Source organism: Diplotaxodon limnothrissa, linkage group LG18 (assembly GCF_057381915.1).
Source record: "Diplotaxodon limnothrissa isolate DT_005_m linkage group LG18, D_limnothrissa_male_GT1.1, whole genome shotgun sequence".
NCBI classification, from domain to species: domain Eukaryota; kingdom Metazoa; phylum Chordata; class Actinopteri; order Cichliformes; family Cichlidae; genus Diplotaxodon; species Diplotaxodon limnothrissa.
The window spans coordinates 5318684-5339127 of record NC_140613.1 but is presented as its reverse complement, the minus strand read 5'-3'; the positions used below and the strand labels follow the sequence as shown (position 1 = coordinate 5339127).

Sequence of the window (20444 nt, the reverse complement as noted above, 5' to 3'; positions counted from 1 at the left end):
AGAGGAGGTTAAAGCACCTCAGCTCAGTTTGTCCACATGTTTTACATTCTGCCATGTTTTTAGGCTGAATAAAGCCTTTATCATAAAGTGCACTGTGTCATAGATCCTGGTAAACTGGATCAAAGCATCATTAGTTAGATTAAACTCCAAACTAAATAATTGACTAACACTGTATCAGCAAACACCATGGTTTAACATGAACAGTAAAAATCTCATAAAATGACTATGTGGACTCTCTTAATATGTTGTCTGTCATCTACAGCGCCTCTCTGGGGGTGATTGCAATAATACACGTCTTTTTTTCCACACCTTTTCTGGTCCCTGTAATTTCACTTTATTCCTGACGTTAACATTTTCATAGCACCTGTTAAAAATGTGACTGGCTGAGTCAAACTCTTTCATTTAGCTTGGCTCTCTAACTTTGCTAAATAAAGTTACAGATCCAAGCCTTTTATTCCTCTTGAACGAAAAAAAATCAACAGCTTTGTAAATGCACCATATGGGCCACATTTAAAACCACAGTATTACTCTTCATAACAAGAGAAAAATAGGTCAGTTTCAGCAGAACAACTACATCATGAAACAGTAATGGTGACGACAGAGCAGCTGGAGGCTGCTGTCATTTATTTGTATTCATGATCATTTTGTCTGAAGATCTCAACATGAAATGATTCGATCAGCTGCTGTGTCTCATTTCTTACCAGATGTTGACTCTGATGCACTTTTGTTTAATGCCGACTAAAAGCAGTGAAGAAGAGCTTCAGCCCTCAGACATTTCACTTTGGACAGAAGCCTCCATAAAAAGTGACTCAGACACAAAATAATAATAATGAAACTCCAAATTTAAAACCAGGACTTGTTAAAATTTATCACCCATGAGACTTAAGGACTCTTTGACCTCCAGCAGCATATTTTGAACTCGTGTTTTATGTCATTCTCTGGTCTTTTCTAACCAAGAAAATATAAACATTTAAAAAGCTTTCATCTACAACAGTGGTGAAAAATAACCACACCTCTGTCTTCATGAACAAATTAGTGTGTGAGGTCAGAGGGCCACATCCATCAGCATCATTGGAGTTTCAGGGTCTCATCTGGTGGGTCTACAGTTTGTTAATGTGTGTTCTGACAAAAAGATCACTTTCATGTTCCTAAAGAGGACACGTACACTTTATGTGCTTATTTTGTACTCTCTTTATTTTCTCTATGCTTTTAAAAGTGTCACATAAACAGAATTTCCAGTTTTTCTATTTTTCATATATTTAATCTTTCCCTTTAACAACCAATGTAAATTCATTAGTGCTTTGACAGCACAGACTGGAGTGTTTTTGAGGCCACAGCTACAGACCTGATGATCTCACCGGTGCTGTAACATCTTCCATCAGTTTCTGCGCCAAGTTTTCAGGTAACGACCCTGCATCAATGTGGAGAGGACTGCAGGATATCACCAACCACAGGAGACCATCCCCCCACACCAGGGAGAACAATCAACTGGTCAAAGACCTGAATGTTTTCCTGCAGGTTTAACGATCACATCTTCACACCCCTCACCCTCTCCAACCACATCACACACCACTTCCCACCACCACCCACCCCTCCTTACTGACTCACCATCTACACTGTGAAGAAGATGTGAGGTAACTCTTCAGCAGACAAAACACAGGTAACAGACAGTGAGTCACCCTCCTGCCCCAAAGTCTGAGCTGACCAGCTGGCTCCCATCATCACACAGATCTTCAGCAGATCCCTGGACCTGTGTGAAGTCCCCTCCTGCTTCAAGCACTCCACAATCATCGCGGTCTAAAAAAAAAAAAAAACCCTCTGTCACTGAGTTAAATGACTACAGACCTGTCGCCCTGTAGGACATCACAGCCCCCACTACCAGACCCCCGGCAGGATGCTTACTGGTCAAACACTTAAGCAGATATATATGTATGTCATCAAGTTATATTCTCAAGTTCTGTATTCATAATAACCAGTTATCCATCCCTTATTTACTCCATTATTTATTCCAGTATCTTTGTACACATAAATATGTTATACATGTTGTTGCTGTCTATTCGTTTTTTCTGATAAGTTTACTGAAAAGCAAAGAAACAGAACCCATTTCCTTGGATGTGTGCGCAGAATCAGAAAGACTTTATTTATCCCCAAGGGGCAATTAAGATACAACAGAGCAGCATGGCGTTGAAGATAAGGGCAGGGCAGATACAGGCAATAAGAGTGAGATAATAAATACACAGAATATACAGTATACACAGTTTTAAAATTACACAGTTTTAAAATTAAAGTGACTGAATAGCTGAATAAATAACTGAGTGACTAAACGTGAGTAAAGTGTCAGCAGCACAAAAAGAGTGTAGTGTAGTTTATGTTTCTGGTGTGGGAAATCGTCTTATCGGCTGGAGTTAAAAAGCAGGGTGGCTCTCCTCCTCTCGGTCCTGCAGGAAATGCAGCGGAGGCTTCGCTCAGAGAGGAGCCGCTGAAATGCGGGGTGAAGAATGTGAGAGGGGTCGTTGATGATTGGGCTGCCCGTCTAAGGGCCTGTTGGCTGAAAAACTGCCAGAGTTCTGACAGACAGGCCAACTTTGTCACAGGTTTTTGGCACATACATGGTAATAAAGATGATTCTGATTTTATAACTTTAAAATCATTTGTCTTTCCTCTTCCTCCGTCAGCCTTTTTTTTAATATTTCAGTTTTACAGTAAAAAATAAATTAAACATCTCTTTTCACGATGTGAATTCTATTTTCATTTTATCTTCAAATGAAACTGCCACTTTAAGACAACCCGTTCCCGCTCTAACTGCGCATGCTCTGCGCATGCTCGTCTTCACGCTCTCCCCGTCGCCGATCTACAAGTGTGAGGATGGGTGTAACCAGCGCGTGACTGCGTGAGCTGAAAGGTTCCATTCAAACGCAGATCTGCGGCTAAACAGAAACCAGAGGAGGAGGGTTTGGTTTGAATCGGAGCGCACACACGTGTTTCTGTCCACACTTACGGGGAGAAATGGCAGAGAAAGGCGTCCTTCTGGATAAAAAGACCTGTTGTTTGATCTGTTTGGATTTGTTAAAGGATCCGGTGACTGTTTCCTGTGGTCACAGCTACTGTACCAACTGCATTAATTCCCACTGGGATAAGGAGGACAGGAATGCCACCTACAGCTGCCCAAAGTGCAGGAAGTCCTTCACAGCGCGGCCTGACCTGGCAGCAAACACCACGTTAGAAGAGTTGGTGGAGGAGCTGAAGAACAGTGGACTTAATGTGGGAATGAACGGTGACGGTCAGACCGAGCTGGGGTCAAGCAGGCAAAAAATCAAGCAGAGAATCGAGACCAGACAAAAGGACGTGAAGCTGCTTAAGCTGGAGGTGGAGAAAATCAATCTCTCTGCAGATAAAGCCCTGAAGGAGAGCAGGAGCGTTTTTGATCAACTCACCCAGCAGATCAAAAAAAGAAGCTTTGATGTGATGTATCGGATCAGATCCCTGCAGAAAGCCGAACAGAATCGAATCAAAGAGCTTCAGCAGGAGCTGGAGCAGGAGATCACTGACCTGAAAAGGAAAGACGCTGAACTGGAGGAGCTCTCACACACAGAGGATCACAACCAGTTTCTGCATCGCCTTCCTTCATTCACTCATCCACCTACAGAGTTACCCAGAACCAAAATCCTTCCTCTGAGCTTCTTTGGGGAGGTGACAGCAGCTGTGTCCAAGCTCAGAGCTAAAGTACAGGACATCCTGAGGGACACCTGGGTGGATGTTTCACCCGTGGTTGATGTAAACCCACAAACAGAGCCAAAGACCAGAGCTGACTTCTTAAAATATTCATTCCAAATCACGCTGGATCCCAACACCGTAAACACACAGCTGTCATTATCAGAGGGGAACAGGAGAGCGACATTAATGAGAGAGGAGCAGTCTTATCCTACTCACCCAGACAGATTCATTAGGTGGAGGCAGGTCCTGAGTAACCAGAGCCTGACCGGCCGTCGTTACTGGGAGGTGGAGTGGTGCAGGAAGAGAGTCACAGTGGCGCTGGCATACAAAGATATCAGCAGAGAGGGGTCCATGAACGAGTGTGCGTTTGGATTCAACGACAAGTCCTGGGCGCTGGAGTGTAATTGCAGCAGCAGCTACAAATTCATACACAACAGCGTGAAAACAGCCGTCTCGGGCCCGTGGACGTCCCGGCTCGGAGTGTACCTGGATCACAGTGCAGGTGTCCTGGCTTTCTACAGCGTCTCTGAAAGCATGACTCTCCTCCACAGAGTTCAGACCGCATTCAATCAGCCGCTCTATGCTGGACTTTGGTTCAGTGGATATCACAGAGCCACTGCAGAGTTCATTGAGCTCGGAGCATAAATGAGACGACCTGCAAGATTATTTTTTTTCTTTTTATCATCATTGTTACATTTCAAGAATAAGAAGTGGTATTCAAGACTTGCAAGTATCTAGAGACACAGTATTCTATGACAACAGTGACTTTTTATTTCACCTCCTCCTCCACACCATCATCATCATCACCTATGACCTTTCAGTCTTTGTTTTGTTTTTTTGGTAGCTGAAGAGTTTAGGAAATGCTGTTTAGACTTATTATGTAAAACAGAGTAAAGTACAAAGTAGATTTACTCACGGCAGTAAAATAATGCCTGAATCTGCTATATTTTTATATATGATGTTATTAGAGTCCTGAAACTGATGCATCCAAGTGGAAGCAGCAATTTAATTTGTGTCTCAGTGGTTTGATCTGCTTTATGTAGAGTTAGATTTTCAGTGGGTTTGCAAAGAGAAACAAATGGATGAGAGGAAATTTAAAACAGTTCTGATGCCAGATTTTCGTTTCGTGTTTTGTACGGTTATATAATCTCTGTGGATCATTTGATAACTTTAAATGTCTTTGTTCCTACTTGGAGTTATTGGAGCTTTTCATGTTTTTAATATGACTTCGTATGTAAATTGTTCCAGACCTGCAGCTAAGATACTCGAGTATCTTCAAATATGAAGCTGAGTATTACTTCATACTTTCCTCCACTGCTGATGACCTTGTTACCTGCTGCTCCCTGTTAATGATCAGCCTCAGTTCTGATAGTAAACTGTTGGCTCTCGTTCTGTCAGGTTGTTGCTCAGTGACGTCTTGTTTTCATTTTCAAATGTCTTCTTTTAACTCTTTGCTTTTGTTTCTGGTTTGTGTCCTCGAATTTTACAATTAAATTTTAAATGCATCACGTGTGTTTCATCATTGGATGTTTATAGTTGTGACTCTTTGATTTGCTGTGTTGCTCTTAAGCAGTATATGTTTACAATAAGTTAGTATCATAGTATACCACACAATATAAGTACTTTTGTTTAACTGAAGTTATCACTCTCACTGTTCAGGGGATGTTTCTCATGTAAAGATGGAAATAAACACTGAGTCAGAGTGTTGCTGCTGGTCAGTCAGTATATTAACAGAACATGGTTCATAAAACTGCTCCTACAACTGTTTTTGAGTCATCTTTAAAGACGCTTGTCTTTATTGTTCTGTTTTTTGTGGTTCGGCACTTTATAGTGAGCCGGTTTTTTTAACTTAAAGATACTTTGTGAATTTAATTCAGTCATTCGGCTACTGAAAATCAAGAAAGTCTCCTCTTTAAGTTTAAAGACTTTAAAGTCTCCTCTTTAAATCCCTCCATTTTTCTGACTGTCTGGACTCTCAATCCAGAATAAGTAAGTTGTTATACGGTGTTGAGGACAATGTACAGATCCTGAGAAACAGACAGGCTGTTTGACAAAAGGAAGGAGGCCATTTGTGTTCAAGTAGAGAAACTATCGCTCTGTAGAGGAGGAGGGCAATAAGTGCTGTTCTTTCATCACTTCCCAGCAGTTTAAAACACCCACAGGCCTCATCATGTGATGTTATTTGTGCTTTGTGTTTTTTTTGCCCGCATGATGCCACATCGAGGACATCTCGTTGTCATGGATGTGGGACTGGATTTATGACAACCGAGGGCTCATCTTACAGTGTCTCACAGATTCAGTGCAAGAGGATCACACAATGCATTTTTATTCATTAGATAGAAGATAGAAGTTTGCTGAACATTTTAAATAATTTAAACAAACTGGTGTTTTGTGTAAAATTACAGTAGGATGCAAAAGTTTGGGCAACCTTGTTAATAGTCATTATTTTTCCTGTATAAATCGTTGGATGTTACAATAAAAAACATCAGTTAAATATATCATATAGGAGACACACACAGTGATATTTGAAAAGTGAAATGAAGTTTATTGGATTTACAGAAAGTGTGCAATAAATGTTTAAACAAAATCAGGCAGGTGCATAAATTTGGACACATTTTTTGCAGAAATTACAGCCTCTAAACGCTTCCTGTAGGTTCCAATGAGAGTCTGGATTGTGGTTGAAAGGTATTTTGGACCATTCCTCTTTACTAAACATCTCTAGTTCATTCAGGTTTGATGGCTTCCGAGCATGGACAGCTCTCTTTAACTCACACCCCAGATTTTCAGTAATTTTCAGGTCTGGGGACTGAGATGGCCATTCCAGAACGTTGTACTTGTTCCTCTGCATGAAAGCCTTAGTGGATTTTGAGTAGTGGTTCGGGTCGTTGTCTTGTTGAAAAATCCAGCTTTGTCACTGATTCCTGGATATTGGTCTCCAGGATCTGCTGATACTGAGTGGAATCCATGTGTCCCTCAACTTTGACAAGATTCCCAGTCCCTGCACTGGCCACGCAGCCCCACAGCATGATGGAGCCACCACCATATTTTACTGTAGGTAGCAGGTGTTTTTCTTGGACTGCTGTGTTCTTTTTCCTCCATACATAACATCCCTTGTTATGCCCAAATAGCTCATTTTTAGTTTGATCAGCCCACAGCACCTTATTCCAGAATGAAGCTGGCTTGTCCAAATGTGCTTTAGCATACCTCAATCGGCTCTGTTTGTGCTGTGGGCGGAGCAAAGGCTTCCTCTGCATCACTCTTGCATACAGCATCTCCTTGTGTAAAGTGCCTGAAATGGTTGAACGATGCACAGTGACTCCATCTGCTGCAAGATGATGTTGTAGGTCTTTGGTGCTGGTCTGTGTGTTGACTCGGAATGTTCTCACCAATCGTCGCTTCTGTCTATCCGAGATTTTTCTTGGTCTGCCACTTCGAGCCTTAACTTGAACTGAGCCTGTGGTCTTTCATTTTCTCAGTATGTTCCTAACTGTGGAAACGGACAGCTTAAATCTCTGAGACAACTTTCTGTGTCCTTCCCCTAAACCATGATGGTGAACAGTCTTTGTCTTCAGGTCATTGGAGAGTTGTTTTGAGACCCCCATGTTGCTACTCTTCAGAGAAAATTAAAAGAGGGAAACTTACAGTTTGCCCCCCTTAAATACTCTTTCTCATTATTGGATTCACCTGTAAATGTAGGTCAGGGGTCACTGAGCTTACTAAGCCAATTTGAGCTCCAATAATTAGTTCTAAAGGTTTTGGAATCAATAAAATGACAACAGTGCCCAAATTTATGCACCTGCCTGACTTTGTTTAAACATTTATTGCACACTTTCTGTAAATCCATTAAACTTCATTTCACTTCTCAAATATTACTGTGTGTGTCTCCTATATGATATATTTAACTGATGTTTTTTATTGTAACAACCAACGATTTATACAGAAAAATAATGACTATTAACAAGGTTGCCCAAACTTTTGCATCCCACTGTATCAAAGTTTAACTGGGTCAAACGTATTGCTGCATGCTCCTGCAAATCACACAAACACATCAGACAAACACAAACATTGCCTTCCTTAAATGCCATTTGTATCTCTGTCAGAATCATTCTTTAGAGCCTCCCTTCACAGATGTGTTTGATCAGGATGGGTCTAAACAGCATTTCCTGTAGGAGGTGAACAAGAGCAGAGATCTTGAAGAACTGAAGCATCCGGTGACTATTCCCTGTGGACACAGCTACTCCATGAACTGTATTAAAAGCTTCTGGGATGAAGAGGAAAAGAAGAAAATCTACAGCTGCCCTCAGTGCAGACAGACTTTCACAGCGAGGCCTGTCCTGATGAAAAGCACCATGTTAGCAGATTTAGTGGAGGAGCTGAAGAAGACTGGACTCCAAGCTGCTCCTGCTGATCACTGCTATGCTGGACCTGAAGATGTGGCCTGTGATGTCTGCACTGGAAGAAAAATCAAAGCCTTCAAGTCCTGTCTGGCATTTTTGATCTCTTACTGTGAGAAACAGGAGGTGGAGGCCATCAATCAGTCTGCTGATCAAACAGTGGAGCACAGTGAGAAGATCTTCACTGAGCTGATCCATCTCATCCAGAAAAGAAGCTCTGATGTGAAGCAGCAGATGATACCAATATTAAACACAAACACTGGGTCTAATGACCCAGGACCATGACGACATCAAAGTTTAGATTTGTGTTAAATAAACAAAATACATATCAAATATCTGGTGTAATGCTTCTCATACAGTCTTCTCATCTAAAAATGAGTTTGATTTGTTACAGTGTGACTGTACAGTTGTACCAATGCCTCATTCTCAAAGTGTGGGAAAGAACTTGGATGAAGATGTTTCTAAATATAAAGTTTGGTCTTTATTCATTGAAACGCAATGTTTTTGCTTAGGTTTTAAAAAATGTTTTTTTTTTTAAAAAATCCCCTGGTGTTGCTTGCTGAATGTTACAGCTCCAACAAGTCCAACAACCAAAGTGTAACTAGGTCACTGTTGTTATTGCATGACATGAAGAAAACATAGCACACCCTGCCTGTCACAGATAAAGCTCTTTATGACTCTGTGTTACATTCCCTTTACAGACAAGTTTGTTTAAGCCTGTATTGAAAATGCATGGTGTTTACATAGTTGCTAAAGAGCCTCATTTTGTGTAAGAGGTCAACAGGAGCCGTGTCTCATTCACAAAGTGCAGGAAGGAACTAACATTGAAACGATTTAAAATTTAAAGTGTGACCTTAATTCATTATAGCTTCATTAATTTTGATAAAGATTTTAAAAACGTAACAAATACAAAGTCCCTGGTTGTTACATTCCAAATGTCAAATCTCCAGGTCCATCTATCAAAGATTAACTAGGTCGCAGTTGTTACAGCACAGTGTAATGCAAACATAACACACCCTGAAAACAGTGCCTCGTGATTTTATGACTTGTGGTACCTACCATTTACGGACCAATCTGTATTAGGGTGTATCTAAAATTTATGGTGTATGTGCAGTAAGTCTCATTTCCTTTAAGATGTGAACACGAGTAGCAATTTTTTTTTGCTACGGAATTCAGAAAGTGTCAGTCAGTGAGGGCAAAGCTGCACAGCAAGGAGATCGGAAAACTCAAATAACATTTTGAATTCTACAAAACTTTGGATAGAACAGAGTGTGTCTGTGACTGCACAATAGAACTGCAGCCATACCCTGGCTCTTATAAACAACTCATTGTCACTCTGCCAAGATATTTTTAGCGCCTCCCTTCACAGATGTGTCTGTATCAGGATGGGTCTAAACAACATGGTGTAAATGCAGTTGCTGGTGAGCCTCATTTCCTGTAGGAGGTGAACAAGAGCAGAGATCTGTTTCCCTTCAGAGCACAGAGGTTGTTTCTGTTCAGAGAAAGTCAAACTGTCTGACAGTCACTGAGAGACGGTGAAACGGCACAGCACATGAATCAAATGGATCAAATAAAATTCTGCTGTTCAGTCTGTTTGGATCTACTGAAGGATCCGGTGACTATTCCCTGTGGACACAACTACTGCATGAACTGTATTAAAATCCACTGGGATGGAGAGGAAAAGAAGAAAACCTACAGCTGCCCTCAGTGCAGACAGACTTTCACAGCGAGGCCTGTCCTGATGAAAAACACCATGTTAGCAGAATTAGTGGAGGAGCTGAAGAAGACTGGACTCCAAGTTGCTCCTGCTGATCACTGCTATGCTGGACCTGAAGATGTGGCCTGTGATGTCTGCACTGGAAGAAAAATCAAAGCCTTCAAGTCCTGTTTATTCTGTCTGGCATCTTTCTGTGAGAAACACCTTCAGCCTCATTATGATGTGGTTCCATTAAAGAAACACAAGCTAATGGAACCATCCAAGAAGCTCCAGGAGAACATCTGCTCTCGTCATGATGAGGTGAAGAAAATGTTCTGCCGTACTGATCAGCAGATTATCTGTTATCTCTGCTCTATGGATGAACATAAAGGCCACGACACAGTCTCAGCTGCAGCAGAAAGGACTGAGAGGCAGAGAGAGCTGGAGGTGAGTCGACAAAACATCCAGCAGAGAATCCAGGACAGAGAGAAAGATGTGAAGCTGCTTCAACAGGAGGTGGAGGCCATCAATCAGTCTGCTGATCAAACAGTGGAGCACAGTGAGAAGATCTTCACTGAGCTGATCCATCTCATCCAGAAAAGAAGCTCTGATGTGAAGCAGCAGATCAGATCCCAGCAGGAAACTGAAGTGAGTCGAGTCAAAGAGCTTGAGGAGAAGCTGGAGCAGGAGATCACTGAGCTGAAGAGGAAAGATGCTGAGCTGAAGCAGCTATTGAAGCAGCTCTCACACACAGAGGATCACATCCAGTTTCTACACAACTACCCCTCACTGTCAGCACTCAGTGAGTCTACAGACTCATCCAGCATCAATATCCGTCCTCTGAGCTACTTTGAGGATGTGACAGCAGCTGTGTCAGAGGTCAGAGATAAACTACAGGACATTCTGAGAGAGGAATGGACAAACATCTCACTGACAGTCACTGAAGTGGATGTTTTACTGTCAGATCCACCAGAGCCAAAGACCAGAGCTGGATTCTTAAAATATTCATGTGAAATCACACTGGATCCAAACACAGCAAACAAACAGCTGTTATTATCAGAGGGGAACAGAAAAGCAACATTAATGAATCAACAACAGTCTTATTCTGATCATCCAGACAGATTCACTGTACGATATCAGGTCCTGAGTAGAGAGAGTCTGACTGGACGTTGTTACTGGGAGGTGGAGTGGAGAGGGAGAGGAGGTTATGTAGTAGTTTCGTATAAGAATATTATCAGAGAAGATTGTGGGAATGAATCTAAATTTGGACATAATGACAAATCTTGGGCATTAAATTGTTATCAAAACCGTTATAAATTGTGGTACAACAACATCCAAACTCCTGTCTCAGGTCCTCGTTCCTCCAGAGTAGGAGTGTACCTGGATCACAGAGCAGGTATTTTGTCCTTCTACAGCGTCTCTGAAACCATGACTCTCCTCCACAGAGTCCAGACCACATTCACTCAGCCGCTCTATGCTGGACTTTGGCTTTACTGCAATTTTGGAGACACTGCTGAGTTCATTAAACTCAAGTAGAATGAAGTATTTTGGTATTGTCTAATATTGTTGTATTTTACTTTTATACAATGGTGACATGCTTGAATCCCTGTTGGATTCTGAAATCACATATCCGGATGTTTGCACTCATGGAGATTCTGCTAGTTTTATTAAACTGAAATAGATCAAAATCTTTCATATTGTTCTGCTTTTTAATCTATAATATATCGTTATTGTTTTTTCTCTCCATGCTGGTTGTGGCATTTCTCAACACCACAGAGATCAGCTGTCAGTCAAACAAAACAAACAGTTTTTGTTTGTTTTGGGGTTGTTTGTTAAGACTGTCACAGTCCTGCGTCTGCCACCCAGTGTTTTGAGTTTTGTACTATTATTGATTTTTGGTTTTGGTTTTCAGTATTATTTTCAGTGCTCTGCTTCTGTGTCTCAGGCTCTTCGTTCCCGGGGTTCAGGTTTTCATAACGTTTACTACCTTACTCATGTTCTTTTAGTTAGTTTATCCCAGTTCAGGTTCTGTCTGTCTAAGACTTTGTTTGGATTTTGCCTTTCACTTTAAATAAATTCACTCACAGCTGCGCTGTTGTCAGTGCCTCTTCTCTCCACATGGTTGCCTGGCTAACCGTGACATAGACAGTTTGGGTTTTGGGGGTTATGATTTTTTTTTAAGTTAGTTCAAAAGTGTTTTATGACATTTAGTTTTTACACATCTTCCTGCAGGTTGACAACTAAAGTCTGTGAACTGAGGTCAACACAAGAGGGCGCCTTCATCCTGCTAACAGAGGAGCTGGGAACTCACACAAGTGCAGGAAGATGAAGTTTGGAGCACTTTGGCAACAGTGGAAATAAAAACTCCCTTTTAAAGCAAAGAAACCTCCAGCAGAACCAGGCTCTGCAGTGCCCAGTTGGGACTGAGGGAGGAGGACATGATAAACACACCCACCCACTCCACCATGCCATGTTATATTCTTCACTTCTATTGTGCACTTTTTCACCCAGAACGTTAGACTCACGTGCAGTTTCCACATGTAAAAAATAATTAAAAATCTGAATGTGTGTTCATCTGATTTATTAAACACTTAAACACAAGCTACAGTATTAAATGAGGCTTTTGCCAGGATTGTCTTTCATCCCCACTGTAGCTCACAGTAACGATCAAACCTTGTGTAATAACTGTGTAATTATATCTACAGATTCATGGACAACGGTGTCATATATTGACTGCAAATTATCACTATATGCTATTATTATCATTTTTAGTATAAAATTACACAATTCTTAATTTGTATATTTTATTAAACATTATTATAAACAAATGAAGGGAAACATTTCAAGCTCAATTGATAGATGACTATACTTTACTATAGTTAATTGTCGGAATTAAATATTTAAACCATAAATTTGTTGGCAAACGTTACTTTCTTTTTCAACACATTGTTGTGCCACACCCAACGATTTAATCTTTGGCCTGTCGTGGTTTAATCCTGAGACTGTCTCACACTCCAGGTGTGAGATTAAAACACAGTGCAGTACAAAGTGTGAAAAAAATAGTAATAATAATGCAGAAATGCAGAAATTATACTAGATAAGTAGTTAATAAGGTAGTGACAGTTTGAGCTTTCCATTACGGCCCATGATTTTTTTCTTTGCACCTGCTGCTTCCTGTTAATGATCGGCTTGACGGTAAACAGGTGACAATCATTTGTTGCTCAGTGAAGTCTTGCCTTTAACCCTTCCCAGTTTTTTGTCACCTAATATACCGACTGCTTCACCTGCTGATGTTTTTCAGAGAATAACAACATTTACTATAAATAATGTTTTACAGTTAAATATAAATCTTAAAGGAATCATCTATAACACATAATTAGTGGCCTTGTCTGTGTTTAGGCTCAACATCAACATGGTAACGAACACATATACTAAACCCTGAACCCTGAATTTCTAATCTGTCAGAAATTGTTTATTCAAAAGTAAACTAGGCTTCATAAGTTAAGTAACTATGGCACTATACCGCACACTACGTGTACTTTTTTAAATAAGAAAATGATCAGCCCTATGACTCGTAGAGAACTTTTACTTTTTTTTACATACTGGTTTTTCCAGCTATTGTGCATTGTGACTGACGCTGAGCATATAAATAAACACGGAAAGAAACAATGAGTGTGAGTGTCTGACAGGCAGTTAGTCATTATAAGCAACAAAATAAACTCCTACCAACAAGTCTTTCTGGGTAAGTTTGATAAATCAGGATATTTATTACCAAAGAAAAGCTTAATGCATAAGTGAAGTCACAGATCTTCTCGCGGTGTTGGTTTCTCTACATCTCTACTAACGATCTAAGAACTTTCAAACTACCTGCATTAACTAACTAAAATAACTTGACGCAGTGCCCGTTCCTCCTCCTCAGCTGCTTTGAGGACAACAATACTCATATTGTAAAATCACAAAGGACAGGCTCTTTGCAAAGCAGAGTGAAGGAGGCCATCTATGTTAAGGACGGGAAACCATAGCTCAGAATCAGAATTGGTTTACACACAAACAAGCAATTTGTCCTGGAGTCACAGTGATATGAGTGAGTCATATGCACAGATATTATAACAGAAATTAAAATGCATGAAAAGGCCATAAATGGGAGCGAGGGAGAATAAATAGAAGATGATGTGCAAAGTTGTGGGGGGGGTGTTTAATAGTCCAGCAGCCTGGTGAAAGAAACTGCTGTTATGCTCTGAGCTGTTAGTTCTGATGGACCCTGAGGAGACAAACAGTTCATGTCCGGAGTGGGAAGAGTCAGCAGCACTCTTCCTTGCCTGTCTCAGGTGATCTTGTACGGGCAGCCAATCACCTTCTCCTTAGTGGATGACGCACTGCAGCCAGCCTTTGTCCATGGGCAGCATAGCAGATGGTGATGGAGGAGGTGAGGATAGATTCAATGATGCAAGTGTAAAACTGCAACATCATTGACTTTTGACCAACTAATAATTGAATTCTGTTTCACACATTAAATCACGATATTGTCCTAAAAGATCTAGAATACCACCTTTGATACAGAGTAATTTGTTCCTAGACCTCATTCCTGTGGTGTAGGAACCAGCTGTAGATACATAAAGTTATTATCTATTATTATTTGATTTGATTTTCTTAAAACTTGAAAGCACGTGTTTACAGCTAATCAAGTCTTCAGTATGTGGAATGCCCCAATGTGTATTCCTACAAGAACATATACGTGTGAACAATGTGCTAAGTAGAGGATGACAATGCCAGAATAATGTTGTTTCTACCAGTGTGGAAAAATTGGTTTATATATTCAATAATAAAAATCTTTTACAAGACTTGCAGTGCTGTGTAAAAGCTTTGAGTCACCCTTCATTTGTTTATATTTTGCTTTCCAGGATCCAGACTTTCTAAAAAAAAATTTAATGTCCTTCAGCAATAATTCTGAAGGGTTTGTGATAGTGTTTTATAGTCCCCACACACACTTTTAAGCTGCTTAACATTGACCTGATAATCCTTCAAGCATAAAAAAAACACGCAACTCAAGGAAAGAATCAGTGTTGTGCATACAAATGACAGACAACTTGGCAAAGAAGGCTTTTAAAACTGTAGCTTTAGGCACTTTGTGGCTTGCAGTAACAACATATGTTAGTACCCAGGACAGGTTACACCAAAAAGCTTCTGTTCAATGAAGATTAATGGGAAAAAAAAACAATCTTTGTTTCACATGAATTAATCAGCTCATGACAAACAAAGCAATACCCAGTTGTTCCGCAATCTCAACAGCAGGCTGAGAACAATTTCACTGCACTGTAACAGGTTAAAAGCACAATAAGTGAAGAGAACAAACTTTGTTCTTGATTTTTACACCTAATTAGTTTCACTGCAGCCCGTAAGAAGCAAACACATCAATGCATAAACATAAAAAAGGACAAAAAAGTCTAGTCCACCTTAAGGGGAACACACAACTCTTTTTTTATCTGTACTGGCTCACTTACCAGGATGGGCGAGACAAATGAGTAAATCCCCCCCAAAAAAAACGAATCACAAAAGAAACAGCAAAACCTCCACAGCAAGAGCAGCAAGGGGCTCAAAACAGGGTTGAAACTCAGCTTCTGTTGGAGCTCGAACCATGAAGGAGCATCACAGACTAAGACATTAGAACTGGTAATAAATATGAATAAATAAGAATAAAAATAAACACATGCTGTAGGTGTAGTGCATGAAGTGACTGTATTCTCTTATTTATTGTTTTCTTGTGTTTGATTAAACTCCAAATGTTCTATTCTTTGACTTATGATTTTGATTTTCTAAGCTTTAAAAAAAAACTGTCTGCATCATTGTGTGGTTTTCTTTTTTGTGGTTATCACAGCGTCCGTTCTTTAACCTGTTTGTTTCACGTTCCTCTCCCTCCTGTTTTGTGTGATTCTAATGTCCTTTTAGGGGATTCTTCTGTCTTTCTTCAGCCAATGAAGGCTCGCGTTTTGTTTCTTAACAGATCTGTCTTGCATTTATGTCCTCTCTACTGTGACAGGTTTGTATGGCTGTACTTGCCAAACATGTCCTGCCTCTTCAGAAACTCCTGTTCCTGGAAAAACCACTGTTGACTCCGCCCACTTCGGTGGTGCATAAATTTCCTTGTTCACATGTTTTCTAGTTCCTCGATGGGTGTAACCAGCATGTCTGTGGTGAGCAACTACTTTCCTTGTTTCTGACAATTAGACACTGCAAGGTGAAATGGCACAGCAAGAAAGGTTCTGCTGTTCAATCTGTCTGGATTTACTGAAGAATCCGGTGACTATTCCCTGTGGACACAACTACTGCATGAACTGTATTAAAACCCACTGGGATGAAGAGGATCAGAAGGAAAACTACAGCTGCCCTCAGTGCAGACACCCCTTCACACCGAGACCTGCACTGGTGAAAAACACCATGTTAGCAGATTTAGTGGAGGAGCTGAAGAAGACTGGACTCCAAGCTGCTCCTGCTGGTCACTGCTATGTTGGACCTGAAGATGTGGCCTGTGATGTCTGCACTGGGAGACAAATGAAAGCCTTCAAGTCCTGTTTATTCTGTCTGACATCTTACTGTGAGAAACACCTTCAGCCTCATTATGATGTGGCTGCATTAATGAAACACAAGCTGGTGGAGCCCTCCAAGAAGCTCCAGGAGAACATCTGCTCTCGTCATGATGAGGTGATGAAGATGTTCTGCCGTACTGATCAGCAGAGTATCTGTTATCTCTGCTCTGTGGATGAACATAAAGGCCACGACACAGTCTCAGCTGCAGCAGAAAGGACTGAGAGGCAGAGAGAGCTGGAGGTGAGTCGACAAAACATCCAGCAGAGAATCCAGGACAGAGAGAAAGATGTGAAGCTGCTTCAACAGGAGGTGGAGGCCATCAATCAGTCTGCTGATCAAACAGTGGAGCACAGTGAGAAGATCTTCACTGAGCTGATCCATCTCATCCAGAAAAGAAGCTCTGATGTGAAGCAGCAGATCAGATCCCAGCAGGAAACTGAAGTGAGTCGAGTCAAAGAGCTTCAGGAGAAGCTGGAGCAGGAGATCACTGAGCTGAAGAGGAAAGATGCTGAGCTGAAGCAGCTCTCACACACAGAGGATCACATCCAGTTTCTACACAACTACCCCTCACTGTCAGCACTCAGTGAGTCTACAGACTCATCCAGCATCAATATCCGTCCTCTGAGCTACTTTGAGGATGTGACAGCAGCTGTGTCAGAGGTCAGAGATAAACTACAGGACATTCTGAGAGAGGAATGGACAAACATCTCACTGACAGTCACTGAAGTGGAGCCAGAACCAAAGACCAGAGCTGAGTTCTTAAAATATTCATGTGAAATCACACTGGATCCAAACACAGCACACAAATGTCTGTTATTGTCAGAGGGGAACAGAAAAGTAACAGTAATGAATGAACAACAGTGTTATTACCATCATCCAGACAAATTCACTTATTGGTGTCAGGTCCTGAGTAGAGAGAGTCTGACTGGACGTTGTTACTGGGAGGTGGAGTGGAGAGGGAGAGGAATTCATGTCGCAGTCGCTTACAAGGATATCGGTAGAGCAGGGTGGGGTAATGAGTGCAAATTGGGACGTAATGAAAATTCTTGGGCATTCAATTATTACAAAAACATTTATACATTTTGGTACAACAACATCCAAACTCCTGTCTCAGGTCCTCGTTCCTCCAGAGTAGGAGTGTACCTGGATCACAGAGCAGGTATTTTGTCCTTCTACAGCGTCTCTGAAACCATGACTCTCCTCCACAGAGTCCAGACCACATTCACTCAGCCGCTCTATGCTGGACTCTGGCTTTACTCTGGTGTAATAAGCGCTAAATTCTGTAAATTATAATAGAATTTCATATTCATATAAATCTGCATTTAATGTTTTCTCCATCATTGTTGCGCCATTTCTGTTCTGCACAGAGATCAGCTGTCAGTCAACATTGTGGGTGGTACCTCAAAATTTCCAGTTGTTCTCCTGATGTTTTGCAGTTTATTCTCTGGAGATTATTCCTTTGTCTGTTTAGCCATGGAGGCTATCATCCCTCATAATGTTTTTAATTTGTAAAATTATTTTTTACATGAAAATGGAAACATCTCTGTGCTCCAAATGTGTAAATGAATATTTGTATTGATGTATTTTTATCTTGTTGTTTCTATTCCACTTTCAAGAACAGAGACGTGGGCAGACCCCCTTTAAAGAAATGTTCACACAGTTTTTTGTATCAGTATATAAAGAAAGGATAGAGAATTATATTTATGTTTAGCACACCAAATACTTATGATTTTGTTGTCTAAGCTGACAAACAAATTGAAGGTTTTAATAATTAAAAGAATGTCACAGTCCTTTGTCTTGATTCTAGGATCTCCCACAAAAAAATAAAGTTTAAGAGTGAACTGAAACCGTTTCATAATCAGGGAATACGATTTATATGAGATTATATTCATATGAGAAAATGAACAGATTTTGTTCATGCACATTTTTGTCCATGGATGTACTTTGCATGACACAAAAAATAATAATGTAATCATGTGACATCCGTGAACTATTTATTGCATGAAAAATATTTAGTTTTTTTGTGTTGGTTTGAATAAATTCTTAATAATTTAAATATTTAAACTGGCATTAAAATGATTGAAATCCTGAAAATAATTCAATGTTAGATCATTTTGGAAAAGGGGTCAAGCTGATTAGGTCATTTATGAAAAAAAAGCTAAAAAAAAAAAAAAAAAAAACCACATATTGTTGTATGAGGATTTTATGACAAAGAATCAAAAGCATGCAAAATGCATCAACTGTATGGATGACATGTAAGGGTAAAAAGCACTACATTTCAAAAATTTGACTTAAAAGTAGATTTCCTGGAAATAATTCATCCAACAAGCTGTAACACAGACAAGGAAACAACAAAAAAGTTCAAGTAAATGAATAAAAATGCCCGGTGAGGTCATAAGGGTTAAATCAGGGTTCAGTACTGAAGGTGTCAGGCTTCATGGTGTGGAGGGAAGGAAAAGAGGACCCAAACGCAGGACTCGTGGATGAGTGATGAACTGAAGGCTGTTTATTATTGAGAATGGATGAACAGAACATGAACGAACACCAAACTGAAAACACGCACGACCGTAACGGCAACATCAACAATGACACAACAAGGGAATACACAGCTGAACGTGATTGAACTGATGACACACAGGAAGAGAACTAGAACATAATGCATGTGGACAGGAGGCACAGACAAGCAGGAAATATGAACAGGTGAAAAAGGAACCAAACATAAACAGAAAACACTCTGTCAGCGACCCAGGAACCCTGACAGAAGGCCATTTAAAGTTTATGCTTTTTACTGTATTGTAGCTGTATTGTTAAATACATATATGAACTCAAGTAACCCCATACATACCATAATTTATTCATACAGCACCTTAAAAACAACACATGGCCGACCAAAGTGCTGTACAGCAGAAATATAAAAAGTACAATAAAAATAACAAATACTGTACATAAATAACAATAAAATAACAGTTCCAGTTACCGACTGAGTCAAAGGCCAGCAAATAAAAATGAGTTTTAATGAGATTTACCACCATTGATGTAGACGGCCTAATGTGAAGAGGAAGATCATCCCGAACCTTCGGGGCCACAATAGAGAACGCTCGGTCTGAGAGGGACTGAGAGCAACAGCTTTAGCTCGTACATATGTATTTATATTGTTTTCAATGTCATGCCGTAACCTACGGATAAGTCTTGTACATTCAATAGCAGGCTGCCACACCCACAGCTGAACTGTACTGTACCATATAAGAAGATTCATTTATTTGAAATGGCTCTTTAGTGGGAAGATAAGATATGAGTGGACAGGATGCCACCAGAGCAGACCAGTGTCAACAGGAAGCACTCTGAGAGTGCAAACCTCTGCCAAGGCAGCTACTCTAGTCCACCTTAAGGGCAATACCCAAGTCCTCCAAAAAACACAAATCACAAAAGAAACAGCAAAACCTCCACAGCAAGAGCAGCAAGGGGCTCAAAACAGGGTTGAAACTCAGCTTCTGTTGGAGCTCGAACCATGAAGAAGCATCACAGACTAAGACAGTAGAACTGGTAATAAATAAGAATAAAAATAAACACATCGTATGTGTAGTACATGAAGTGACTGTATTCTCTTATTTATTGTTTTCTTGTGTTTGATGAAACCCCAAATTATTTATTCAATTCACAAAACAAACAGCAAAACCTAATCATCCACATCAGGAGCAGCAAGGGGCTCAAAACAGGGTTGCTATTTTAATCAATTTGTTCCAACTGTTTTATAAGCGTCTTTTAAAAAAGCACCACAAGTAAAAAAGTTTATTTCATTAGCAATCACTGAAGTGGAGGCTTTACTCACACAACCAGGGCCAAAGACCAGAGCTGTCTCAGGTCCTCGTTCCTCCAGAGTAGGAGTGTACCTGGATCACAGAGCAGGTATTTTGTCCTTCTACAGCGTCTCTGAAACCATGACTCTCCTCCACAGAGTCCAGACCACATTCACTCAGCCGCTCTAGGTCAGGGTTTTATAATAAACACGATTTTTACATCATTTCCTTCTGTTTTCAGCAGCAATAAAGTGTTCT

General features: G+C 40.5%; 3 protein-coding genes across 4 annotated transcripts; all 3 read left to right on the top strand.

Moving 5' to 3' along the window:
- The first annotated feature begins 2994 nt into the window (after positions 1-2994).
- On the top strand, positions 2995-4359 carry LOC146612936 (tripartite motif-containing protein 16-like). Its single transcript, XM_085379007.1, has one exon. The coding sequence runs from the start codon at positions 3007-3009 to the stop codon at positions 4357-4359; it is 1353 nt and encodes a 450-aa protein (XP_085235133.1). The 5' UTR covers positions 2995-3006.
- A 5280-nt stretch (positions 4360-9639) lies between these two features.
- Positions 9640-11434, top strand: LOC146612935 (E3 ubiquitin/ISG15 ligase TRIM25-like). 2 transcript variants are annotated; one of them, XM_085377650.1, is made up of 2 exons: positions 9651-10452; positions 11172-11285. In XM_085377650.1, exons 1-2 carry the CDS (start codon positions 9661-9663, stop codon positions 11226-11228), a joined length of 849 nt encoding a protein of 282 aa, XP_085233776.1. In that variant the 5' UTR covers positions 9651-9660; the 3' UTR covers positions 11229-11285. The 2 variants fall into 2 exon arrangements, with proteins under 2 accessions (XP_085233774.1, XP_085233776.1); XM_085377648.1 differs by having other exon boundaries at positions 9640-11434.
- Positions 11435-16038: 4604 nt separating this feature from the next.
- Positions 16039-17682, top strand: LOC146612934 (tripartite motif-containing protein 16-like). The gene has a single exon (XM_085378225.1). It carries the CDS (start codon positions 16045-16047, stop codon positions 17680-17682), a length of 1638 nt encoding a protein of 545 aa, XP_085234351.1. The 5' UTR covers positions 16039-16044.
- The last annotated feature ends 2762 nt before the right edge of the window (positions 17683-20444 follow it).

Coding starts and splice junctions, on each gene's coding strand:
- LOC146612936 (XM_085379007.1), top strand. CDS start 3,007: ATGGCAGAGAAAGGCGTCCTTCTGGATAAAAAGACCTGTTGTTTGATC.
- LOC146612935 (XM_085377648.1), top strand. CDS start 9,661: ATGAATCAAATGGATCAAATAAAATTCTGCTGTTCAGTCTGTTTGGAT.
- LOC146612934 (XM_085378225.1), top strand. CDS start 16,045: ATGGCACAGCAAGAAAGGTTCTGCTGTTCAATCTGTCTGGATTTACTG.